General features: G+C 45.9%; 1 protein-coding gene across 1 annotated transcript in view; it reads left to right on the forward strand.

The window, feature by feature from the left end:
* Positions 1–27,662, forward strand: part of HELQ (helicase, POLQ like) — a 365,741-nt gene that overhangs the window by 18,540 nt on the left and 319,539 nt on the right. Inside the window, exons 4-6 of the mRNA XM_085636579.1 lie at positions 1,865–2,065; positions 12,439–12,511; positions 13,829–13,926. Coding sequence (XP_085492705.1) covers positions 1,865–2,065; positions 12,439–12,511; positions 13,829–13,926 — 372 coding nt within the window. The remainder of the gene's footprint in view (positions 1–1,864; positions 2,066–12,438; positions 12,512–13,828; positions 13,927–27,662) is intronic.

The raw sequence follows: 27,662 nt of genomic DNA on the forward strand, positions 1-27,662 counted from the left end.
CTGATCTCAAGCTCCTCCAGCAGAAAGCACACACTTCAGTTAATGTCCTTACACCTCTGGGGCACTGGTTGTCAAGCAGACACCAGATGCGGTCACACAGCAGTTCTTCAAGTAGTCTGTGTGGCTATGATGAACATGGAACTATAAGAAAGGTTGGTGGCTTGAATCCCACTTTTATACACCTTTTCTTGTCATCACATCAGTAAAACTGGCAGGAAAGCCCATCTTCATTCTTGGGAGTCATTCTGGCTTTGTGCTCAACTGTGAACTTTAGGCCTTATGGTGAGACAGACCATCACAGTAACTTGGGATTCTCACCCCCCATTAGCCTTCAAGGACTTGAGTGGTTTGATCTATCTGGATCTCAGGCTATGTAACAATCAAGTAAGACTTGAAGCTCTTCAGTGCCCACACTGTAACAAAGCATTCTTTTTCAGTGGTCATCCCATTCTATTCCCAGGGAAGCATTCTGCAGCTGATAAAGGCCACTAGCACTAGACATTCTCTAGCCTGGTCATCCGGTTAAGCCAGTACTGCTTAAACTCCCTCACCTGAGGTGTCAGTCTGTACAAGGATGTTCTGACCATGGTTGGGGATTGTTCTACTAAAGGATTATTGCATAATGCTGCCTTGAGGTCCTTGAAGGCCCTCTGATATTCTGCAATGCCTAGGCTATTTGGCACAGAAGAGAAAGGTCTTGTCACACTTACAATCCACAACAAATTGGTGAGGTGTCACAACCGCTTTATAAGACTTTTTATGACTCGGACAGTTGCGTGGCCACCATGCTTGCTGCACCCCTCTAGGTCACAGAATAGGTTCTGAAACTCCCATTACCAAGGGCAGGTATATGCCTCTGTATTCATGCTAGATTAGCGTGACGTCTGACCGAACAAAAAGTCAAGACACAAGCTACTACATAATAAATAAGCTCTCAATGGCATAAAGGTTTGGATCGCTCAATGGTACAGTTTGCCGAAAGAAGGTACACCAGCATTTTTGGCTAATATAGCTTTCTTCAGTTTATTTTAGCACAGTTGTTTCAATGGTATTTATTGTGCTTTCTTCATATACCAAAAGTGTCAGATCAGACAGTCCTGGGAGATATGTCTAGTCCATGCTGACAGTTTAAAACTCCAATGTGTTTGTTTCGTGTTTTATAATCTTTTTATACCATGGGAATGGAGGGTGCCAGATAGAAGTATGAAATGAAGTTCATCGCCTTATGTAGTAACTCCTTCACTGTTGGTCGTATGTCCCTTCCAGACACACAGCACCATCCTGTGTGAAATACTTCTGATGGTGAGTGATTCTTAATCAACTGAGCAACTATAAAGGATTCATGTGTAGATGCCTGGGAACATCACGCATCCATCCTCCTTCGCTTTAGCCTCACTGCATAATGATTTTGGTGCAGCTTCCTGTACTGTTTACTGACCATAAATAGTGTCAGTCCAAATTTGTGAATATGAAAGAATTTCTTTTGATCTGTATATGTATATCGATTGAGCTGGAGTAGAACTGTGCAGAACATGTCCAGAGTGCAAAGATTGGGCTGTCAGGCTGGATGCATTGGCAGTAGTCATTTGGCTCAGATTTTCACAGTTTCGTTCCAGTTCACCTTAAGTATTTCCTTTCGTCAGTAATGTTAAACTAGTCTGAGCAAAGTGTACCATATTTATTACAGTAGGCAAATTTTTCCTTATCGCACACCACAACATATCCAGGCAATATAGTCAACATTGGTTAATGGAAAACATGGCATTCTAGGTTTAGCAATGCATATTTTACTCATAAAATGCCTTTGTGTTACGTTTGTCTGTGTGTTTGAAATTCTCTCCTAATTCAATCTCCTGATTTGCAGGTTCGGGGTTTGTCAAGTTTTGGAGTGGAACTTGATTTCTTCGTTGAGGAATATGCAGGAAGTAAAGGAAGATTCCCTCCCACCAAACGAAGATCGAAACATTCTCTGTATATTGCTACAATAGAAAAGGGACACAGTTTGACCAACTCATTGATTGAAGCAGGGCGAATCAGTGATTTGGGACTTGTTGTTATTGATGAGGTATGCACGCTGTTTTATAACCTCTGTTCATTTAAAAACAATTAGATGCACCTCATAACTTCAAAATTTAGTGGTGCATGTTAAATTAATTTATAAACAGTAGGGCTGTAACAGTGGTTAGCCCCGAAGACTAAGCTTAACGTACTTGGACACAGTGGAGAAGCTCACTGCTTTAAGCTTATTGACTGGACCATGTAGCAAAGTTACTCAGATGACACTTGTGGGGTGGGTGGGTAGTGTGGTAGAGGTTAAAGAGGATGAATGGTGACAAGGGCCGGGCATTGGATGATCATAAGATGCCTGTGGGACATCTGTGTCATTCTGCATTCCATAACTTTCACCATTTGACATCATGCAATCTTTGATGATGGGAATGTTTCATCCAGGCTCGCTGAATGATGTACCCTGTATCCTCCCGTTCAGCAGGAGTTTTATATTGACCTCTCAGCTAGTGCATGGCTTTTTCAAGTATCCAATGGCCTGCCAACTTCCAGGGTAGATAAAGGACTTTATTACCTCTGACTAGCCACTCTGAATCATCGCCAAATTTAGCAGCAACATTTTTGTTAGCCCTGCTGATGTCTGTTTGAGACCACCTCCAAGGTGTCCTAAGCATTTTTTTTACTAACAATTTGTTTGCACTTGTTAGAGAAGAAGAATTATACCATCACAGGAGTTACTTACGAACTGACTTTCCAGTAGCATATGAAAGACTCTTCATGTCTTTTCATGTTTGCGCATTAGACGTGTTATGCGGAGTAGATTCAGACAAGACTGCTGCCATCATTTGGAACTTTAGTTTTCAGATAAACCCCTGTGATGTTAAATGTGGTTCCTAGAGGCAAGCTCATTGCAGATGACACAGACATAATAACACATTATGACAATATCCTTAATTTTGTTAAATATTACCGCTCACTTGAATAGAAAAAGGTTTGTTTAAATTTGCTGCTTTGAATATAGTTTACAGTTTTGTGACTTGACATTTTAAACTCTGATTTTAGTTTTTATCAAACTTTATTGAATTTTCATTTTCATCATGTGGCAGACTATACATTATTTGCAATTGTTCCATAAAGTGAATGGAGCATAGATTTCTTCCCAGCACAATAATGATAGATTCCTTTGGGGTCTCCAATATGTATACAAAGAGGTTTGTCAGTAAAAATAAGAAGATAGTCCCTCCATGGCCTGCAAATTTTCCATGGCCTGCAAATTTTCCTGGGCGTATGTGGACATCCTCGGGGAGGATATATTGACTCCTCTGTTTGTGAATGTGTATTCATATCTCTCAACCATTCTTCTATCCCGGGAGCTGCTTTTGTTCTCCAATAGTTAGGAATATTTTTTTTTGGGGCTATAAGAGTGCCCATTGTACCAAAGCGCTTTATCCCCGGGTATCTCCTATGTCCTCCATTAAACTTAATAGAGCCTATTTAGATTAGGGACCAGTGGTCAAGCCCAACACCTTGGAAAGTGTTTGGATTATAGTGCAGCAGTACTCCTGAATTATATGTCCACCCCACAACATGTGGAAAGTCTCCCTTCTTCAAATGTCACCTACTGAACTTGAGAGGGGATCTTACTCATACTGGTCAAATGTGTAGGAGCCTATATGTAAGTAATTAAGTTGTATCAGCTTTGTTTAAGCGAGACGACCAATTCTCAAGGGGCTATCCAAGCATCTCTCCAGTCCTCTTCCTGTAATAAACCCAGGTTCTCCACCCAGCATGACCTCGACTTACTTAACAGGTCTAGAGCACTGGACAATGGGGAACGGTTTATCCCCTGCAACAGGAAATAGATGAAAACTGTGCCCATATCAAGTCAATGTACAGTCATTGTGGTCCATGGATTAGTTCTGTCTATGGTAATAGGCCCAGCCATAAAGTTGGGGTACCATTTTTATTGGAAGAAGTTAGGGAACGCTGGTTAGTAGAATAGGAATAAGCCCTTCAGTCTGCCCCGTGGTTAGGGCAGAAACATGTGAGTACCGTTTTGGGGTGGGGACATGGGGGGGGGGGGGTGTGGTGTGTGTGTGTGTGTGTCTGACACATTTATGTTTGCCATAAGATTTTAATAAATTGAATATTCAGCACTTCGCGGAGTGGCATTTCTCTGTGGCCGCATACGGAGGATTTACTTAAATAAATACAACGCCTGGACTGTGGGCGTGTCACGGGCACCCTCTGCATTCTGGCAGCACGCTGCCACACGCAACTACTGGAAGATATAGATTATATACATATATTCACTGAAAAAAACACAGGTTTCAGGGACGTTGTAGTTAGTAGGACATTTCACTCGTACAAAACCAGAGAAATTTGGCCGTTATAGTTAGTAGAGCTAACTATAACACGCGCCCCCGCAATGCACTGCTAATGATGTCACATATTACATCACTGATGACATGGTCAGTGACATCACTGATGACGTCACTGATGACATCTCAAATGACATCACTGATGACATCATCCAGTGAATGTGTGTTTCTTTAAAGTTTAAATGTTTTATATATATATATATATATATATATATGCCATGGTGTATTGAAGAATGAGTGGGTGTATAAGTGTCTGACTGGATGATTTAGTAGGTGCGTGACTGATTGTATAAATGACTGATTAAGCATATCTGCTGAATGCATGGGTTAGTGAGTAAACTGTGTACATGTCTGTATCGGTCTGTCAGTTGGTGTATAAGCGGCTGCATGGGTTGGTGAGTAGCTACATGACTGTCTATATGGGTTGATTGGTTGTCTGAGTATCTGTATGGGTGCCTGAGTGTCTGTGTAAGTGGGTGAGGGGTGGGTGACTCTGTGCATAGATATGTGAGTGAGTGATTCACTGGGTGTATGGGTTCAAGAGTGCATCTGTGAAGGGCTGTATGGGTGGGTGAGTGTGTGTATGGGTGTGTTGGTGAGTGAATGGATGTCTCAGTGGTATATGTGTGAGTAACTACATATGTGAAAGGCAGTATATGTGAGTGTTGGAGTATATAAATGACTATACGTGAGAGTGGCTGTATGGATGAGCGTGTGCTTGTATGAGTGATTGTATAAGAGAGTAAGTATTTGTTAGTATCTGTATAAATAAGTGAGGTGGTGTGTGTATAACTGTATAGGTGAGTAAATGGGTGTGATTGATTCTTTGCATGACTGAGTGGGTGTGAGTAAGTCTATGGATGAGTGGCGGTGTGTGAGTGTATGTATAGGTGTATGAGTGCATATGATAGTGCTGTATTGATGAGTGACTGCATGTATGAGTTACTGTATGGGTGAATGAGTGGATGTGTGTGTGTGTAGACCTAGGAATCACTGAGCGGGCATGTACTTACTGCTATTGGTCTGTCTATGGTTTCGATATTGGTAGTCTGTATTTTAGAGTGGGTGTATGAAAGGTTTTATTAGGGTGTGAGGAGGTGCATCGGATTATCACATGGATGATGTCATCAGTGATGTCACTGACCATGTCATGAGTGGTGTAATTTGTGACGTCATCAGCAGTGCATTGCAGGCGCGCGAATTATAGTTAGCTCTACTAACTATAACGGCCAACTAACTATAATGTCCCTGAAACCTGTGGTTTTTTTCAGTGAATTTCTAAGGTTTTTTAAATGCCAATTTCAAACTATAACGTCCCTATTAAGTCCCTTTGAATTCTGAGGGTCCCTGCGGGCCAAATAGCCCACCAGGTACCTCCAGTAAGTGCCCCAGAGCTGCATTGCAGAGAGGTGTTCCGAGGCCACGCTCCTTTTTACACCACGCTGCAAATGCGGCTTCTGGCGCACACCTGTCTGCAACACAGCTCTGTGGCACTTACTGGAGGTACCTGGTGGGCTAGTTGGCCCCCAGGGACCCTCAGGATTGAAGGGGAATTAATCCCCCAATTTACACAGGCCCCGCCCCCTCCCTGCACCACTGTGCAAACACGCCTCCTGGCACGTTGTAAGTTGGGGGGTTAAGTCCCCTTAAAACCAACTAGCCCACCAGGTACCTCCAGTAAGCGCCACAGAGCTGCGTTTCAAAGAGGTGTAAAAAGGGGCGTGGTCTCGGACCACCTGAGCAGGCCTAGGGGGTCAGGGTGTTTGTACCCTGCCCCCTTTTCTTGTTTTTCACCTTCTATTTACTCTTGTCTTCTGACTCGGTTACCGAGTCACAAGATGGCTGCCAACACTTTCTGGTTTTGAGTGTTGGCAGCCAAACAGAGTGAAGCTAGTGCACGGGAGGGTTCGCGAACCCTCCTCAGTGCTCAGATATCGAAACGTTTCTTTTTCTAATTTCTCAGGCATTACTGAACAGATTGACACCATGTAAAACGAGCATTAAAAATGCAATAGGTCTCGCCTTTCATTGTTAAAGCCATTTGCTTTGCTATACAATACCATTAGCAAAGCAAATGGCTTTAACTTAATCAAAGGCGAGACCTATTGCATATTCAATGCTTGTTCTATTCGTGTAACTCTCCCATGTCCTCTCCCCCCTACAATCCATGCCAACATCCCTTCTACCTGCGACTATCCTTAGTGAGGGCTGAGCAGCCTTAATCTGCTCTGTAAAGCCTCATCCCCCCCCCCTTAGCACCCCTTGTAGTCCATCTGCTCTACGGAGGTAGTTGTTTCTTTACATCAGAGCTCTTGCCGCCTCCTACTCCAGTTCTTTTAGTTGCACCCATCTTCTTATCCCCTGCCCGCATGACTCCGCTTTGGGATCAAATGGATTTCGTCCTTGTCTTAGTGGTGTGTCTGCAGCGTCGTGTCTGCAGCGTCGTGTCTGCAGCGATGTCACCATCAGGAAAAGCTTATTGGGTGCATCTTCCATCAGCAGGCAGCGCTCGTACTACCCACTGGAAGGACAAGTCCCAGATCAGGGATATTACAGTGCAGAAAACAGCGCATGCCACCGGAATGTCAACAGCACCTAAGAGCTTGCAAATAGAAAGAAAAAAACAATACCGGTTGCAAAACACCTTCTGGTACAGCTTGTTGGTGCTCTTTAATGGTGTGTTATAAAAAGCAGATAGAAAAGAAAAACACAATTTTGTTTTGCCTCAACATACAACATCCACGAATTAATCCACAGAGGTGTACTTTAGATTAGTGGCATGTCTTTCATCCGGGTTTGAGAACACGACTCTTAGCCCATGCTGCACCACCATTATTCGCACTGACCGTGACAATGTATTTTGAATGGTATCCATGGAGCGTGGCCATCGAAAGGGACTGGAATGACAAAGTCCTCTAACACCGCGGACTCAACCAAGTGTTTCCTGGGTGGAGGCTTCCAGACCGTATTTCGATGCTGCTGGTGCCGGGCAGCACAACAGTTTTGCGTAATTCACGTTTTACATTGTGTTATTAATAGCGCCTTCTGCCCTTGAAGCGTAGAAACACTTAATGACCCATCCTCTCCCAGCCAATAACATTGAGGGCTTCTAGGCACTGAGTCTGAGCACAGGCAGCGCTCACCACAGCAAGAGAAAACAAGCATCGATCTCTTATCTTTATGCGGACATGTGTTTCTAATTAGAAACACATGGCCCCATGAAGATAAAGTGCTTTCCGACAGCAGCAAAGCAGGCGACCCAGTCCGGATCGGAGGTGAAAAGGCATCAACAAAAAACCCTCATTTCCAATGGCAGGCCACCGTTTAGCATAAACGGTGACGCCAGCCAATGGAAATGAGGGGTGGGGCTTCAAGTCCTGTTCTCAAACTCCTTGTTGACAATAAATCTCGCCGAGGCGAGCAGCGCGTTGCGCTGCAACACCATGCGAGACCTAAAAAAGGGCTCTTTCTCAACCAAGACATACCTTTTTGCCAAATTTGGTGTAATTACGTTCAGCAGTTTCAGGCTGTAGCTTTGTCTAAAGTTCCTATGGAAATTAACATGGGGAAAATGTTGGGACCCCCCGTTTTTCTCGACCCTCGCTTGACAAATCACCCTGTAACTTTCAAGACAGGAGCTGACCGGAGTGCCCCATTAGTTTTGAAAATTTCGCGAAGATTCGTCAACTGGCGCAAAAGATATTGGCAAAATAAAAACGCTTTTTGAATAGAAACCTACCTACTGGATATATATAATATAATTACCTACTGGCGGTCGCCAGTAGGTAGTTATAGTTAGGACCACGTTTCCATAGGAAATCCGCAACATTATATTTTGAATAACTTTGGCGCCGGTCGACGAATCCTCGCGAATTTTTCAAAATAGGTGGGGCGCTACGCTCCGCTCCTACCCTGAAAGTCTCGGGGGGATTCGTCAAGCGGGGGCTGAGATAAAAGGGGGGGTCCCAAAACGCGTTTTTCCCATGCATTTTTCCATAGGACCTTTAGACAGGGCTACAGCCCGAACGGCTGAACAGAATTACTAGAAATTTGGCAGAGAGGTAGTCCTCAGGTCAAGGAAGTGCCTTTTGTAGGTTTGGTGTAAATCTGTTCAGTAGATTCTGAGAAAATAGCCTTTAAATCAATATATATATCTGAGCCAGCTTACGGTGCGCTTACGGTACGCTTACCGTACGCGTACGGTGGCGTGCGCGAGCGCGATTCTGATTGGCTCTTAGATCTTAGTAAACATTCGAATCGGCCGAAACCAGGAAGCGGCGGCCGCCATTTTCTCTCTCGCACTGAGAGTTAGGTTTTAAAATAAAGCCCAAAAACATGTAAAGGGGCTGTTTAGACAGCTCCCACACACATAGCCATGTTGAGGGAGTCCCCAAAGATCCCCCAAGGGCAAAAATGTAATTGTTATTTTTTCGCTAATTTCGCCGATTACGCTTACCGTACGCGTACGGTAAAAAATTATAAAAAAAAAAAAACTATCCACACTCTCCCCACCCCGTGTGCAATTGGTGTCCGAAGGCCACCAATTGTGCATGGCTTATAAGACATGTGATAAACTATAATATTTTTATAAAAAATAATAAAAGAAAAAATTATCCACACTCTCTCCACCCCGTGTGCAAATGGTGCCCGAAGGGCACCATTTGTGCATGGCTTATAAAAATTACGAAAAATTAAAATATTACCTTTCAAAACGAAGTGCATCATATGTCCTCCATGTGCGCACGGTGCGCGAAGCGCATCGTGCGTACATGGCCCATCTAGTGTAACGTGGGCACGCGGTGCGCGTAGCGCACCGCGTGCCCACCGTGCGTGCACGGCACGGCACTAACTGCGTAAAGTGGGCGCGCACGGAACGAACTGCGTTAAGTGGGCGCGCACGCCACGAATGGCGTAAAGTAACTTAGCATTTAAAAAAACGTACAAATTCACTGAAAAAACCATAGGTTTCACACACGTTATAGTTAGGAATTAGCATTTAAAAAACCTTGCAAATTCACTGAAAAAACCATAGGTTTCACACATGTTATAGTTAGCGGAAATTTTACTGATAAAAAAACCAGTGAAATTCCCCCGTTATAGTTAGTGCAGGCAACTATAACTCACGCGACCGCAATCTTCTGCTGATGACATATGTGTCTTTATGAAAAAAAAATATTTGTAATATATGTATAGCTAAAAATGTATGGAAGAAGACATGGGCAAATAAGTGTCTAAATACAGTATTAGCATCAGCAGAGGATTGCGGTCGCGTGAGTTATAGTTGCCTGCACTAACTATAACGGGGGAATTTCACTGGTTTTTTATCAGTAAAATTTCCGCTAACTATAACATGTGTGAAACCTATGGTTTTTTCAGTGAATATAATATATATATATACACACACACACTACAGGGACACAAGAGGGTACTCCAGCACATGAGAGCAATCAAGAACCTTGTTCGGGCACATCCAGTCGCACGACATTTTGAAGAAAGACATAAGTCAGATTCCACCCTACTGAAGTACTTCATAATTGACAGCATTCCGAACAAAAAGAGGGGGGGAGATCGAGTTAAAGCCCTTAGACAACTGGAAACTAAATACATCTTAAATCTCGATACCAGGCATCTGGGTGGTTTAAACCAAACAGAATATTTATATACCTGTCTCTAGAATTATACTAGACGGTTCATCAACAGTCTGATGCTAAGACAAGTTTATGCAGGAATATACTATCATTAAAGAAAGATAACAATGCACTGATGAACACTATGTTCCAGAAATCATTTTTTTTTATTGCTGCGTCCATTAAATATTTTCTATTTTATATGCACATATGGTTTTAGGTACTGAATTTTTAGGGTTACACATTAGTAGTATTTTTAGCACTGAGCACTTTATTCATTTTGCACTTACGTCACTCAACCAGTTGAATTGTTTACATAATAGCCTAATACATTTTCTTAGTACTGTGGAAGCACTAGGACTTTTTTCCCTTGTGGAGACCAAATAGGCCAAAGGTATTTAAACCTGGACTTTGTCAAAAAATCAGTATTATTTATTGTTTTAATCTTATTTATTATGATTAATTTTTTTTAACAAAACTGATTTTAAGAAAACTGATTTTTATAATTTGTTTACTTACAGTACTATGTTTTTTGATATTTAATTTTATATTGCCTAATTTTTAATAATAACCCAATGGATGTATAATATTTATTCTGACGTGTATCCTATTATAAGATGCAGACATTCATTAAGCAATATGTCAATCTTTTGTTAAGTATTTTGTCTATGTCTCTGTATAACAATACTGGTTGTATGTCACTTTAAGAAACTTCAAAAAAATGATATTTAAAGGTACCTCCTTCCGTGCAAGCGCGTCATGTGATCAAGATCCCTTGAGGATCGAAACGTGTCATGCTGTTGGAGTTACGTGCAGAGCTGAATAAGACCTAAGCTGCACCAATTTTGTGGTCCGCGCTCCTTTTCTGGGCAGAAGCAAAAGAGGCTGCGTGAGGAGAAAAGCGCTATATACTCACCCTCGCTGTCCGAGGGTAAGTGCTCCCCACAATCTTTCTGCTCATTTGGGTGAAGGTATTGGGGGGGGGGGGCACCCATCATTCTCCCCCTTCCAGGGGATGGAAAGCCCAGATTAAAAAAATATATATATATTATTATAAAAAATATATAATATAATAATTTTTTGTTAATTTCTTTTTTTTATCTGGGCTTTCTATACCCTGGAAGGGGGGAATGATGGGTGGTCTCCCCCCCCCCCCAATACCTCCACCCAAATGAGCAGAAAGATTGTGGGGAGCACTTACCCTCGGCCAGCGAGGCACCACCCCAAACTAATCCTGCAGTCTAGTGGGTGGATACTTCCTGCAGAGATACCCAAGCAGGGATTCACTTGGGTGAGGTAACTCTCCTCCACCGATCAGTGCTAATGGGCAACATTCTGCCCCTGAGCACTGATGAAATGGCTCCAACGACTCTCTGCTTCAATTGTGGGATGTATACATAATAAATAAAGCAAACACAAGGAGATGATTGACGGAACGCTGAAACTTTTCAGACACTCACCCCCAGTCACAGAGCTCGGTTGAATCGATCATCGTTCTTTACCTCACTTTGCCACCCAAGTTCAGACAGCCATATGCAAATTAGTCTTGGCCCTGTTCCTCATGGAAACAGTCCAGCCTGAACTGCCAAGCCAGGTCTTCCCTGGACTGGAAACCAGCATCCTGCGGCTGGTTTCGGGGGAACAGCCCTCATCAGCCATGCTAGCTTGAATCTAGTGGCAAAGTGAGCAAGCGACCCATGTCTGGGCATACCCTGCCAATTTAGGGCGAACAAAGGAAACACAACGAGGTGATGGACGGAGCCTAGACGTGGGTCCCTTGCTTACTTTGCCACTGGATTCAAGCTAGCCTGGCTGATGAGGGGTGAAACCCCCGAAAGCGGTCCTAGGATGTTTGTTTAGGTGTGTATTATTTTGCCTATAGTATTGGACATTTACTGTAATATTTTTCAATGGATTCTTTAAAAGTTCAAAATGAATATTTTTAGAAACGCAGGACCTGAATGTAAAACTGATTTGTACATGACTGTGGAATGGATTTATATCTGAACATAGTTTTTATGGTTTCACCTGAGTACTGTGTGGAGCAGATCTTAATGACTTGCTGATCTAGCTAAGAGTAATGCTTTATATCCATTCAAAATGTATGAATGTGAAGTGAAAGGTTTTCTATTAATGCAAGTTATTGCTGGTAGGAGGGTATCCAAAATCATCATAATACCCTAGGCCTTCTGCTGAGCAAAGCAGTTTCCTTTTGTCTGATTAGTTTTACATTGTTGAACATTGCACCAGTGATCCAAATGACGCATGATCAGACTGGTAAGAGTAGGTTTCATAAAGCTAACATTTCATTTTACTGTAATCAGTTTGTTATTTATTTATCACTTCTCTCTGTAATTTGTTTTTGGACCAGAAAATCTTGACTATAATGTACGTTTTCTGTTTTTCTTATATTACTTTTTCAGCTCCACATGCTTGGTGAAGGTAGTCGTGGGGCAATTCTGGAAATGACACTAGCTAAAATTCTCTACATGAGTAGTAAGTGATTATTAACTTTCTTTTAAAACTAAAATGCATTTAATTTGATTGTTCTATTGTTTCTCTCTAGTTTCTCTCCATGTGATGTGGAAAAAGAAAGTAAAGCCTCTTAAAATCCTAGTGGTTTGCATATTAAGATATCTAAACCTCACCTAGTCCTGACAACAACTAAATTAAACTCTTGTTAGAAGTTTTACACACAAATTTCACTTTGTCATGATCACAAAAACTAATCTGATAACAGAATAGAACATCATTAATAGCTTGTGAGGGAGGCTGAGGAGAAGCAGGAGAACAGGAAGGCATACTGGACACAATGAGTTGGAGAATTCTGGGACAACATGAAGCAACTAAAACAGCAAAGTTTGAAAGATAGTACAATTGTAAAGGGGTGATTTGAGGCAGTGTTTCTGAGCTGGAAATATATGTGCACTAAATGCTATACTTATGCAACCATGGAACAACTGATCCTCCTTCACAGATGCAGTACTTGATAAGACCACATCCTACATGGTTTCTCATGCCGTAATCCTTCTGGGAGTTGGCCCTGGAATGATTGTTGCAGAGCACCGTTTGTAGGACTGAGACGTTCAGAAGCTCTTGTGGAGCCAAGGCCCTGGCTGTCAACCACCATTTATGACAAGTAGGCTACCTGGGGGCTGCAAAGGGCTTGATTCGTCCTGTGGTACCTTGCAAGTAAAGCTTTGGGTCTCCTTTGCAGCTGCAGGACCTGGACAACTCATCTTCCAAATCAAACTATATACGAGCATTCTAATAAATCATGTTAGACCCGCTGTCCAACAATTAAAGCTCAGCCAAAAGTGGATTTTGAAAAGCACAATGGTCTAAAATACACCTATACATCTAAGAATGACAAAGCAAAGAATCCAGACAAACGCCAGACCTGAACTTTCTAAGATGCTGTGGTGGGAAATAAAGAGATGTGCATAAATTATTGTCCTCAAACATCAAGTTTGGACAGTTTTGTATGTAGTAGTAGGCTAGCATGTCTCCCATGTAATGTGATAGACTGATACAATCTCACATGAAATGTTGACTGACTGTTAACTGAATCAGGGGTGCACTTTATTAACCACATATGGCTACTGAATATTGGAGCACACGGTTAGATTTATCTGTTAGGAGTTGGTGAAGACAAAATAAAGGTCCGCAATATCTTCATGTCTCATTTTAAAGTTAATGCTGGTAAAGCTTGGCATTCTGTGTGAAGTGAAAATTGTTTTCAACTTTTATAATGCTTTGTTCACGTTGTATGTTTAAATACATCTTTCCATACTGTTGTATAATTTTTTGCAGAAACAACACAAATAATTGGGATGAGTGCAACATTAAACAATGTTGGGGATCTGCAGAAGTTCATGCAAGCTGAGTATTACACAAATAACTTTCGACCTGTAAGTCTGTGTCCTCTTGAACTATATTCAGATGAGTTATTCTACATATATAATATGAGAATTGAATATAAAATGAACATTAATACAGCCGTTAGCCAAATTTGTGAATAATTGCTGTGCTTGTATGTAAAAGTCTGAATTTATCAACAAGGTATCACTCTGTTCCAGGTTTTTTTTTTGTAAAACATTTTATTTATTTTTTGAATTGTTGAACATACAGAAATCACAACCCCCTTCCTCCCCCCCCAACACCCCTCCAGTCGTTGACACTCCAATTGTTCAGACCGCACAAGTCTAGCCTTTCCATACTTTGTCAAATTTCTTGGGCCATGCAACTCTGATCCATTTCCCAATCTTCTATCTTTGGAGTTCTAGCCACTCCTCATCTGTGTGCTATCTCCCTATTGGCCACCAGTAACCCCAGATTATTGAGGATTCATTGGTATGAAGTGCATCAGTCCATATTCCCAATAAAGCCCATGGCGCTGTCCTCAATCCCAAATCCAGTGGCCCCTTCTAGCCTATGGTGTACCTCATCCCAAAAAACGTTTAATGCCGGGCAGCCGTAAAGAGTATGGAGGAAGGTCCCCCATTGCCCACATTCATGTAAACCGGAGGGATCAGAAATGTTCCTGATTGTGTGTAAGTGTGCTCTAGTATAGTAGACTCTATATAGGATATTTGTATTCGTTTTATATCGGGCTTTGATCACTACATTCTTGGGGAACTATAACACCCCTATCCAGTCTTCCATCTCTCCAAAATCAATCTGTCATTTATTTCTTAGTGTAACTAAGTCTTTCTCATGAGAGTGTGGTATGTAAGCGATATAATTTTGTTTTCTAGGGGGTCATCTAATAACCTATATTCTAATGGAGAGGGCTCCTTTCAATTCAGCAATGGGAGGGGTTATTTGGCTTCCCAGGTGCCCATTGGGAAAAACAAGTATTTATCCCAGTTAATATGAAGTACGGAGTATTTCCCGAAAAGCTCAAACATTTCTCTATTTCTGTTTAAATGTTTATCTGAATCTGCCAAATGGAGGGGTACACCATCCGCATACAATGATACACATTCTTCCCATGATCAATTCCACCTCCAACCTTCAATTTGTGCATTCGCCTCATCCAATTCTGCCAGTGGCTCTATAGTTAATACAAACATTAACACCAATAGGGGACATCCCTTGCACTTTCCCCTCTCTATCAGGAATATATTAGATAGAATACCATTCACATTCACTCTTGCTCGAGGTGCAGTATATAGTAAATAAATCAATTTTTGGGCCAAATCCCATTTTTACTAGGATTACAAACCTATAGGCCACTCCACTGAATCAAGTGCTTTGAGCCTCCAGGGAGGCCACAGCCAGCTGTGCCTGCGGGCCTACCGCCATATTGTGCAATTTTCTGAGATTAAGGCTGGTAGAACACTGAAGCATTTTTGATCTGGGTGTATCCGGTCTAATATCACTCCCCTTAATCTATTCGCGAGTGCATTTGCCTATATCATGCAAAAACAACAGTTGATGGACAGAATGCAGAACAATGTCATACATTCACCCCAGTACAGAGATCTGGGCCTAAATCCATCGTTTTTTTGCTCGCCATTCCAGTTTGAACCCAGCCATATGCAAATAAATCTTGACCCAGTGCCTCATGGTAACAGTCCAGCCCGAACTGCCAAGCCAGGTCCTCCCTGGACTGGAAACAAGCATTCTAGGACCGGTTTCGGGGTTTCACCCCTCTCCAGCCAGGGTAGCTTGATTCCAGTGGCATGGAGAGCACGGGATTTAACCCAGATCTCTTGACTGGGGGAGGATGTTTTGATTTGTTCTGCATTCTGCCCATCAATTGTGTGTCTTTTGTTTGCCTATATCTTAGCATCCACATTCAGCAACGATATCGGCCTATATGAATCCCATCTATCCACCGCTTTCCCTGGTTTCAAAATAGGAATTACCATCGCCATCCTTGGATCCCCAGGCAATTCCCCTCTTTCATAAGCCTTACTGTACATCCTGTGTAGTGTGGGTACCACCTGCACATCCATATGACGCATGACTTCCACCAGTAATCCATTAGAACCCGGGGTTTTCCCTAATTGCAATTGTGCTAGCGCTGTCCCTGTGTCATTTTATGTTAAATCTGCCTCTAATCCTAGAGCTGTTGTTCTGTTCTGCACGGACAATCATTCACAAAGGCCTGTAACTCCGCTTCAGTATTAACTACGAGTCCCCCTATAGAAATCCTGAAATTAACCTGCCACAGTCGCTGATATAAGCGCACTAGTGTGTACCTTGTGCCCTCTGGTGTTTGTCACCTCAGTTACGTGTGATTTCATTGTTACCTTAGTCGCCAACTATAGAAGCAGCTTCCCCGCCTTATCTACCATTTCGTATATTCTCCATTGTTGTGCTTTATATACTAATTTGACCTAATTTGTGACTACCACCTTCTATTCTGCTCTTCTGTGTTCTAGTTGTCGAGTTATGTTATCAGTTTGTGACTGGGCGTGCCTAACCTCTAGACGCCTTATCTCTTCTTCCATCTCATCGCATTTTTGTCTTTCTTTTATCGGCCACCTCTCCGGCTATTCTCTCCTCCGAATGATCACTATATATGCCTCCCATAGGACAGTTTCATCCATGTCCATCTTCCCTTTTTCCTTCAAATAATTATCTGTGACTTGGGTCAATCTCTCCACTTCCTCTGGGGAAGTCTGGCACCAAGCCGCCATCCTCCAGGTGCCCATCTGTCTCGCGGTATGAGCCTGTATCCTGACCTCAAGGGGAGAATGATCCGAAATACCTCAAGCCTTAAATTGTGCATCTATACATCTGTGTAGCGAGAATGCAGGAGTAAAAGTCTAGTCTATGCAGGAGTGTGTGTTGTGAGTCCCAGAGTAATAAAAATATGCCTTATCCTGAGGATGGGGGGGGGGGGGGGGGGATCGCCACACATCCACCATTTCCAGCGCCCGAGTAAATCCACTACGTTTTCCCTTATGAGATGTTCGTACTAGTTTCATATCCACAGAGGGGTCCATTAGCATAACAAAATCTTCCCCCATGATCGCCAGCGCCTGTGGGATCGCGGTCACTTTTCTGCTTAATATCCGTAGCGTATCAGATTGGACATCTGGTGAAACATGTATATTAATAAGCTCCATCCCCTCTCCGTCCCAGAGGCCCACTATTAATGTATACCGGCCCAAGACATCTCTCCATATTTTAGTTGTTTCAAAGAGGAGAGATTTCCTAGCCAAAACGGCCTCTCCCCTAGAGCTCCTATGGTAACCAGCATGCCCCAATACTTTATATTTCCCTCTATTTAACACAGGTGCATTCATACCACACATATGTGTCTCTTGCAGAAACACCAGGTCGGCCGCGTACCGTGATAGGGCTTTATGTACAAGACCACGTTTGATTTTGTGACCCCCAGCCCATTAACGTTCCCTGACAGCACTGTTCTACTATTAGTATTCGTGTGAAATTGTCATTCTGGTATTGTTCTAACTGGGCTGTGTCAATTGCTCGGCGACTACCCCCTTCATATTATTTTCCAGAACTTAAAACAAACTAAAAACCTCTTTCCCCCCCCCCCCCCCCCCCCCCACTCCGCTACCATCCCATCTTAATGCGCTGCAAACATCCAACTATCCATTCCCTCAATTCACGGTACAGAATTCGCCCCTCAGGAACAAACAGAAATATAAAGAAAAGAAAAACGATTAAGCAGTAACCATTTATATCAGGGGAGGTCCTGATGTCTTAGGCAGCATGGTGAAGGCGTTGAGGGATATATGTCTATCCCTGAACTAGAGGGTCCATCCGGTGCTCAACCAGTGTCTAGAATATTTCACCTGAGGTCATTGGCATCACCACAGGTGGTGGCGGGTCCATCTCAGAGGGAATCTACCTCGAGCCATCTGCCTCCGAATCCTCTATCTACCCGGAGCACGTCCCATCTCGTACCACCGATACCTCTTGTTGCTGATGGAAAGCTTCCACAACTTTCGCCTGTTCGTTTTCCGTTTGATCACAGGTTGGTTTGTGCATTGACTGTTTACGTAGCTTGCGTCTCCTTTTTGCTTCGATCCAGTTACTCTCTGCTCACTCCTCTTGTCCAGTCTGTGGTGGGCAGATACCACTTTTGTTCCAGCCACTCCCAGACCACTGCCTGGGTCAAGAAGAAGTGTGTCTCGCCTCCCACAATGACACAAAGTCTGGCTGGGAAGAATAGTGCATATTGGATATTCAGCAACCCGAGAGGACTCTTGACCACCAGATAAGTAGCTCTCTGTTTTTGCACCGCCATTGTAAAATCCGGATATAGCGTCACATTAGCTCCCTGCGCTTGCCAGGGTCTATACATTCTGGCTTTCTGTAATAGTGCATCTCTGTCACTGTAGTTAAGGAGGCGGACCAGTATCGCTCTGGAGGGTGAGCCCTGTTTTATTACCTTGGCGGGCACTCTGTGCACCCTCCACCATAAACCATTTAGTAGTCTTCCCTTCCAGCACTGTATGTGCCAACCAGTCTTCCATATATAACTCCATAGATGGGCCTTCAATCTTCTCAGAAGCCTACCACTCTAATATTTCTTGGTGATCGTCCTTCTGTGTCTTCCATCCTCTCGTGGAGCACTTTGACTTCCTTTTCCAAGTGGGTGAGACGTTCGCTGTCGGATAAGATTGTGAGCCTTGTATGTGCCTAAGTCAATTCGGTACTCGTCACTCTGTCCGCTTACTTCTTGTGATCTTCTCGTAGGAGATTAAGAACTATGGCCACAGTTTCAATTATTCCGTTCCAGAGTCTCTTTAGTTTCTTTGATGGCCTCCAGGATTATTGCTGTATGCGATTCTAACCCTTTATCAGCTGTGCTTTGTGGTGGTGTGGGGGAATCCCTGTCTCTCTTACCAGCTTCCTCATGGATTTGTTCTGAGTTCTTTGTGTGCATCATAGAGGGCTGTCCCCTCCTGGCCATGGGTAGTGTGGCGGGCATATCTCCTATATTCTGGTTTGGGTAGTTCTCTTCTCTTCTTTCTAATGGGTTAAGTAATGTGGGTCTAGGGACGTCACTAGTGGCAAATCGATAGGCTATACCTGGCTGCGCAAGCCACCATTCCCTGGGCATGAGCACCGTACTAATCAACCCCGGACTTTATCAGGCCAGTTCCCCTTCTGTTCGGTTCTTGCATCTCCGTCCCAGACTTATGATATGGTTGGCAAACTTATTGTGCCATCCAATGTTTAAAATCCGTCCTTAAAGGCCCATTGTTTGTCTAGGTGTGTTTCCCTACCACCAAAGAACCGTGGAGTTATTTCTCTCGCCACCAAAAGGTGAATGAGGTAAGGAGGATGGACAACCCGGGCAAGACAGAACCATCCAGTCCCTAGGGCTTGAGTCACTGACTGTCTCTAGTTGATATGAGACAATGGTGTAGAACCTTAACAGTGTGTATATGACCCCTGGGGTCCCACCAGACAGGCGCGCAACACCCATTGGATTCAAAGGGCTTCAGCCCCCCCCCCCCCCCCCCATGTCGTGTGTGCCAGCCCGGGATGAGACACCTTCCCGGGCAAAAAAGCAGCCGCACCCGAGCACTTCACAGGTCTTTAAAAGACCATTTGCATGTTAATGATGCCTCGCTGTTGTTTCACCCCTTCTAAGAGCCCCTGCAGCTCCACTCTGCCTATTGCTTAAAGTTCAGCCCCCCCGAAATTTTTGCTCAGCCCCCCCCCCCTAAATTTGGCTCTAGTTGCGCCTCTGCCACCAGATCAACAAGTTCCAGAGAGTAACTCCGGTTCAATAAAGTCCCTTTCAGACCCCCGGCCCAAGCGCAACTCTTCGTGTGATCACTGCTCTCATCCGCACCATTGAAGAGCGCCATGTCCACCTTTAATCTCAGAGGCCGTGAGCTCTTCCATGCCCCCAGGCTCTCGGGACTATGCCTCCTATGTCAAGTGCTGACCGCCCGTCCCTCTTGCTCTGTGGTGAACTGGAAAATCGCCCGGGGCACTCTCTCTGTGTAACCACTTGGGCAGGGGCTCCGCTGCAATCACCCTCCGGGGCTCTCAATACAGAAGCAATGTTACGTGCGGTGCGGGACAGAGGGGAGGAGCGGGGCCGCAACATTCTCTGCTCTCGCAGTCCGCCTTCACAGCCTCGGGTTCTCCCACTCCCAAGCGGCTAGACTACTCTGGGCCTTAAAAGTTCCCCATCGGCCAGTGTCAATCAGGCCCCGGTCCGCGTGGCCACCTCGATCGGGTGCCTCCTTCGCAGCTCCTCATGCCACGGCAGAAACGCTCTCCGCCTCGCACTCCCGAGACAGCTTCACAATTGTGAAGGGCCGGCAGTGGCAATGATGTCTCTCCGAACTCGCCACTTTCACCATCTGGGTGGTCCTCTCGCCTCCGTTGTGGGCAATCTCCCTCTCAAGTGAGGGGTGCTGGAACCAGTTCAGGGGACGTTTCATCATGATATCTGCCCCTCACAGCGGCGTGGTGTGCCGGAGCTCTAGAGCTTAGCAGCCGCCGTCATGCTCTGTAGGCCACGTTCCTCCCAGGCGGGCAACTAGAGAAAACAAGCATTTGCAATGCAATAGGTCTCGCATTTACGCGAGTTTAAGCTATTGGCATTGTAAATGACAATGCGTTTTATTTATGTTTCAAAAAACCAAAACATAAATGAAAGGCATTGTCATTTACAATGCCAATAGCTCAAACTCGCAGAAATGTGAGACCTGTTGCATTGCAAATGTTTTTTTTAATTAGAAACGTTGGAAAAACTGTCTGCCAGTCACCCGCTGTGACAGCAGAATGCCGCTGCCCGCGTCCCACGCAGTGGGACATCAGCAGGGCAGCATTCTAGTGGCCGCCCGTCGGAGCCTTCCCCCCTTGCTGCCTCGCGCGCGAGGCCTACGCCCACTTGGGAAGAACCCCTATCGCGTGGAGCTGGGGGCGGGCGGGGGGCGCGGCTTGCTCCCTACTTAGTGGGCTCTCTCGCCCAGTTCCTCCTCTGTCTCCTGCGCGCCGCACCCAGCCTGGACACGCGTTCTTGCCCCTCGACGTGTTTTCGGTCGCGGTTTGGACTCGTCGTTTCCGATCTTGCCACGCGCCGGGCCCTTAGTGGAGGTTTTTGGAGGCTACGAGCAACGGTGAGTCTTGCACAACCCTCCCACCCCGGCCCCGTCCCTGGGCAGTACCAGGTTGACAGGGCCCTGTGGCTCGATGGTCACGGGTGGGGGGGGGCGCGAGTGGGGCTCCTGCACGTCGGTAGGACGCTGCGGCCGGGTTTTTGGTGGCGCGCAAATAGAAAGGGGCAGTCTTTAAGAGAGGCGCTATTTACAGGCTGGGGGACGCGGGGTCGTTCGCGGGGCCCGGACGGTGTCGATCGTCGATTTGCGAGGCGGTGCATTGCAGTATAGATTGTTAAAACACTGATCCGCTTGCAAAGCCCCAAATACTTGTTACGAAGGCTCCCACATGCATGCATGCATGAGGAATTCCTTTAGGGGGGCACGGGACTAAACATTTGTAACGCCACATTGGTAGCCCAAACCGCTGCCTGTGCGATCGTGCGCGTGCTCCTCGCCTTGTTCCGGACACCCTCCTATCGTCCTCGGTGCCAGATGCCAGCCCCCTTCCTTACCGTGCTGTGTGCCCCAGTTCCTTTGGATCGATTTCTGCGGAGCTGTAGCTCAATGGTAGAGTGCATGCGGTGCATGCCTGAGGCTCCGGGTTCGATTCCCGGTATTTCCCGGTATATCCGCTTCGTGCACAGTGCTGCCGACCTCGGAGCGGGGGGCCGGGGGTGCGAGAGTCGGCATTGATCGCCGGGTAGAGCTTGTGGGCAGGGTGGGGCAGGTCATGTGCGGGGACCGGGGCTGGGGTCCTCAATCGCATCTGGTTGGCGTGTTTGTTGTCTCGGGGCCGCGTCCGCTTTGGGGCTTCGGGCCAAATCACTTAGTCTCCCCGTGCCTGCATGTGTTGTAAATCGGTGCTGCGCGCGCCAATATCTTCGGGTCGAGATCCCGCAAGATGAAGCATATAGGCATAGATAGGAGATCGTATGCCGGGACCGACATTTGGTTTCTGGGGCGGGGCGGGTCGGTGGTCATCTGCTGCCCCGGGGCCGCGACCGCTGGTGATGTCGTCAGTTTGCCCCCTGGGGGCTCCAGGATGGTGCTGTGGGCCCTGGGGGGTAACATCCGGCACCGGGTAGAGGGCGCGCAGGAGTTAGCTGTGTGAGTGCGCTGCCCCCCCCCCCCTCACAGTCTATATATACACTACTGCCGTAAGAGGTTTCGCACGGCGCATTTGCCTCCATTCGGCCAGCTGATCCGTGCTAATTATAAAGAGAATGGAGCATGTTGTAGTTGTCGCGTGTTACCTCTTTAAGGGTGGCCTTTGGCCTTCGTGCTAAGATGTTTTTTCGCGCCGGTTCCTCCTCGCTGCCCTGCACACCGGGTTTCTTCACGCCGTGCCTTTTGTTTGCGGTTGGTGTGGTTCTGTGGGCAGCAGACTGTGTTGAATGTTTGGTTCTTGAATGCACCAGCGATCGCTACAATGAGTGCAATAAATATGATGGTGTCCTCTGTTGTTTTCAGACTGAGACCACTGGCCACGTTCGTTTGGACCGTTCGCTACCTTGCTTGCCGAAGTCTGTTGGTGGCCTTGCGTTTTTTTTTTTTTTTTTCGAGGATGTTCAGTTTCTTTTGTGGTATTTGGGGGAGACATACTCCTGCCGGCTCTTGTGGGTTCGCTGAGGTCGGCAAGGATGTTTTGGTTGTTCCGAGGGCTGCTCTACTCTCGACCGGGTCGGCCCTGCATGGCTGATTGCATGTCGATGATTGTACGCATTTGCGCGTATTCTATTTTCGGAATGGGCTACTTCTATTGTGTTCCATGCTTGCATGGTGAGGTTTGGCGAACCAGCCAACGTTTGCAGTGGTGCACAGGTGTTTATTGAAGTTGAATATATAAAACTGCGCTGGGCGAGTCACTTAATCCCCCGTTCCTGGGTGTGATCGGTGCTCGGGTGGAGCGCTCTAGTGCCCGCGCTGGATGCCCACTGCAGGCGGGGGGTTCGGGTCGCGACCGGGTGGCGTCGTGCATCCCTGGGCACACCCGCGATTGTGCAGCGCTCCCCCCCCCCGCGTCCTCGCTCCTACGACTGTAGCGTCCTTCCCCCTCTGCCACATTCACCAGAGTTAGAACGGTGGCCCCACGGTGCGCGAGAGGTGGCAGTCACTGGGCACCGTGATGTATAGGTGGCTTGATTGACCAGGATAACTAACGGATGGAAGCGGTCTCGCGGGTCGAGACCGTGCTGTATAAATGCGCGGAACATTTGTGGTCTGGCTGATCCCGCGTTGGAGCCTTCAGACGCACGGGCATGCCACCCTGAATGCACCTGATCTCGTCCGATCTTTGAAGCTAAGCAGGGCGGGCCTGGTCAGCTCTTGGATGGGAGACCGCCTGGGAATACCAGGTGTGGTGGGCATTTCCAATACCTGCGATTCGAGTCGCGATATATCAGTATGCAGCATTATATTTAAAGCCACGTTCGCATATTTAGTTTACCATGCTGACCGGCTGCCTGCACGCATTGTCTTTGCCGTGATAGCATACGTTTTAGTTTTATCGTTGGATTCAGACCGTCGGGGATCTAAGGTTGCACCATCTGTAAGTGTAATGTTTTGGGGCTTATGCTGCTTACCTATACTTGAGCTGGGGGCATGGTCAGTGTATCTCAATCTATTCTTGCAGTTCCCGGGGCCAGGGCAGCAATTCTGCAACTCTAACAGCCCTTTTGCTTTGTGCCCAAACCAGCCCTGCTTTTATTTACTGGGCTACACCCAGACACTTCTGTTTCTGGGGATGGGGTATGTGCGGGCACCTAAACCACACTAAATGGTGGTACATCTTGGGGCATGCTAAAATGCACCCAGACGGTAATTACTTTTGCTGGTGTTGGGCCTGCACACTGCAGTCCGAACCATTATTGCATTGACATATTATGGGGCATATTTCTTGCACCCCAACGTTGTTTGGTATTGAGATTTGTTTCTTGCTTAAATCGGCGCGCTGGTTTGTGTGCAGTCAGTTAGATGTCCGTAACAAGAGATTGCCAGAGGAATTCATGCCTTCATGGGCACTGGTCACCAGTCCGCATGTAGGAGAGTAGGTTCTGCACTTATGTATACACTGGTTCTGCCCATAGTCGGGTCAGGGCCCCAGTCTCTCGGCGCTCTCTAAACGACTTGGTGGGCATATTAGATGCACTAATGATTTGCAGCGCCTGCATCCAGCGGCCCCCGGTGGGGTCAGGGCATGTTCTTTGGCGTCTAGGTACACAGGCGGGCAGAGATGCTGACGAGGCCTGAAGGGGGCGGTGTGTGCTTTGCTATTGCCCGCCTCCCAATGCTTATGCGTACTAACAGCACGGCTGCTTTTAGCAAAAAGCTAAACTCACGCAGACACCATCATGCAACCCTCAATACATAATTAAGTCCTGTTAAAGGACTACGTTATGGCTTGCTTACTACGTTTTGGAAAGTGGCGCTTGTGTACACAGGATGTGGAGGGATATGCAGGCTTTGTTTGTTTTCAGTTCTCTTGGGCCTTCGATAGCTCAGTGGATAGAGCGGAGGACTGTAGTGGGGGAGCTGACACCCAGAACCGAAGTCGGTGTAGAGCACCCACCACTATATGTGGGGGGCATGATAAAAAATGCAAGTCATGTAGCTACCAATTTCGCAGCATGACAACGTAAAACATTTCTAGTAAATGTGTTGTGGCTAGAAGTCGGGAACATAAAGTCGTTTCCGGAAAATGTCATAGCAGTCCGTTAATTATAGTTGTAGTCACCTGCCGCATAATTTTGACGATCAGAAAGAAATGGACGGTTGATGAACCTTCTGCCCTTTGTAAGGTGCGGGGTAGTTGGGAATTAGTATTAATGTATTATGTGCACCTCGTGAATAGTCAAGTTGCCATAAGGAATGCTAAGGTATTGAGTGCAGCTTGTCATACAGCTCATCTAGGTACATTGAAATGTTAGTGTATCGCTTGGGGGGGGGGTTGGATCCCAGATACGTGTAGACGCCTGCATTGCTGAAGAGAGGATTTCCACGTGGGGGTTACCGCGTAGGAAAAAAGAGGATTTCACCTGGTTTGTCACAACAATTTTCTCTAGGGTTCATGGTTCCTCAAGTAGTTAGACTGGCTCCATGCTAGCGCTCCCACTTTCAATACTGATTTCATTTGTGCCACGTGTACAGCATAGGGTGCCAGAAGTGTGCTAAATTGTAGAGTCGGGCCTGGTGGCCTAGGGGATTGTAATGGCCTGGGTTTGACCTCATGGCCACTGTTTTGATACATATTACACAGGTTTGAGTTATATGAACCATTGAACAACAAAGCCAGAATAAGACTTCATCACCTATTCACTGTAACTTACACCCTGCTAAAAAATCCTTTATACAGAGTAGTGTTTAATCTTCAGCTAGTGACTGCAAGTGGGGCATACCGGAATACCCTTCTGGAGACATGACTATAAGGAAAGCAGGAACAATGTAGGTGCCGCTGGCAAATCAGTCCTGTGCGGCGTTCCGGCCAGGCTGCTTTCACCGTAGGCTAGTCCAGAGCTTTGCAATTCAGTCCGTCCTGCAGCCATAACGTTCTCACCTCATACGCCTTCCGGCAAGCTGTGAGGTGCCGACTGGGAGCGGTATGTCAGGTTCGAGTGCGCCGCCCGTTTGCGACATTGTTCAGGACCAGCTTTCAAGGTTTTGGAGCGCGGTGGGTGCTCTGGGCGAACAGGTTGATATGCCTGGCGAGCATTCAGTTTGTATCCTAACTACAAAACGTAATAGGCAGAAGAAATCAAGCAATAACGATTGGTCACTCTAGTTTATGCTTTTATGGGAGCAAAAAAAAAAAAAAAGTGTGAGGATATATTGTACTTTGGAGCGTTTAAGTAGTCCCTGCTACTTTCAATAAAAGCATTAACTTGGAGGTGGAATGATCCACCGAGCACCCAGTAACATGATGTGAGTAACGCTGCTCTGGGGGAACCAACATTTTATCCCATCCCGAACTTTGAAGCATTTTGTAGCTATAGGGTTATAAGAAAAATGCCCTGTCAAGCCAGATATCAAAAGGGCAAGAACCAGGGGCGGTCAATGAACATATTGGCCTTGAGCGTATAGGATGAGCAATCAACCCGTATTTATTCATAATTCCTTCCGTGTGAACCCCTCAACATATATTTTCTCGTGTTTGGAAATGGGGGACATATTTACTTTCTAAATCCCAGACTGCCACAACTCCTACAACAAATGCCGCGTCTCAAATAAGTTCACTCACTCTAGATGTGTTTTAAACACAAGTGGCGCTAGGAAAACCCATAATATCTAATCACATATAAGCGTGTTTTGCATTATGTGGAAAGGCAATCGAACAACTCTGGTGTGATGCCTCTAGACAACTGTTGGTTTGCATAGGAAGAGAGAAGTCTCAGCGCCTTATCAATATGCAGTGATTCTGGAACATCACTTAATCTCCCTGTGCCTAATAAGAAAAGTGTGTGTCCCTGGGGTGGCGTTAGTTGGCGTGCAGGTAAAGCGCGCAAACACTCGATATCTTGCTGGTCATGCAGCAGTACCATACATTTTAAAGTTTACCTTAGAGGCTGTTTTCATTCCTGAAAGCCGTGAACCAGATGCCCCTTCACTATTCACACCATCGCCCCCCAGCTTTCCTCCGATTCCTGTCTGCATGTTGAACATGCATGTCTTTGATATTGCGAACGTACCCCTTGCTTTACTAGGCGATGCGGTAGGTTCCCGGTAGAATGCGGGAGGGATAAGCTTCAGGGATAAGGCCAGGACCTTTCTGGAAGGGGCATTCTCCTTCGACCTGGTCGAACTGGGAAAGGAAGGAAGGAGGGCTCGATAACTCTTTATTCTACCTGCGGTGGCACGTCTTGCCAGGAGTGATTGGCAAAGGTTTTGCCTTCAGCCAGCCTAGGTTAACACCCATCCCTACAAGCCAATTGTTCATGGTGGTATCGGGCTGCATTTACACAGCGCAGTATTTGGCCCCTGGGGTAGTCAGTGTCGCGCATTACTAAAATTCCCTGAACTGAAGGTGTGGCCGGGTTTTACACGAGCAGAAGTTTGGGAGTGCAAGCCTCCACCTAGGGGGTGGTTGGCTGAATCTGATGAACTACTTCAAACGGTTCACAGCACTGCACGGGGGAGAGTGGCAATGCCCTGTGCATACTTCAACCAGACACCGGGAAGGGTATGCCCTCACCTACATGTGCGTAGCACCTTCTGAAATAAGCAGGACCAGAGATGTGCTGCTCTCCACTGGCATTTGACAGGTTAATGGACAAGGCTAGCGGAAAAGCCAGATGTATGGTCATGAGTTAAGGTGGTCGTGACCGAGGCACTGGCAGGATAGAGACACTGCCAATTATGGGTTAGGAACGAAAATATAACTGGGGCTCACAACAAATTATTTGATAGCAATGGGAAGTTTCCTTTCAAGCCATGATGTCGGTGCCACGACTTACCTACAGCACGGCAACAAGGACTGTAGGCAAAGATATTGTCTCCTTTCAGCAGCAATAGAGTCCAAAGCTAGCTGCTATTCAACAAGCAAGGAATTGGATACGCTGTCCCTGTGGAGAGTAAGGAAAGAGTGGGATAACAGCGGT

Source organism: Triturus cristatus, chromosome 2_1 (assembly GCF_964204655.1).
Source record: "Triturus cristatus chromosome 2_1, aTriCri1.1, whole genome shotgun sequence".
Taxonomy (NCBI): domain Eukaryota; kingdom Metazoa; phylum Chordata; class Amphibia; order Caudata; family Salamandridae; genus Triturus; species Triturus cristatus.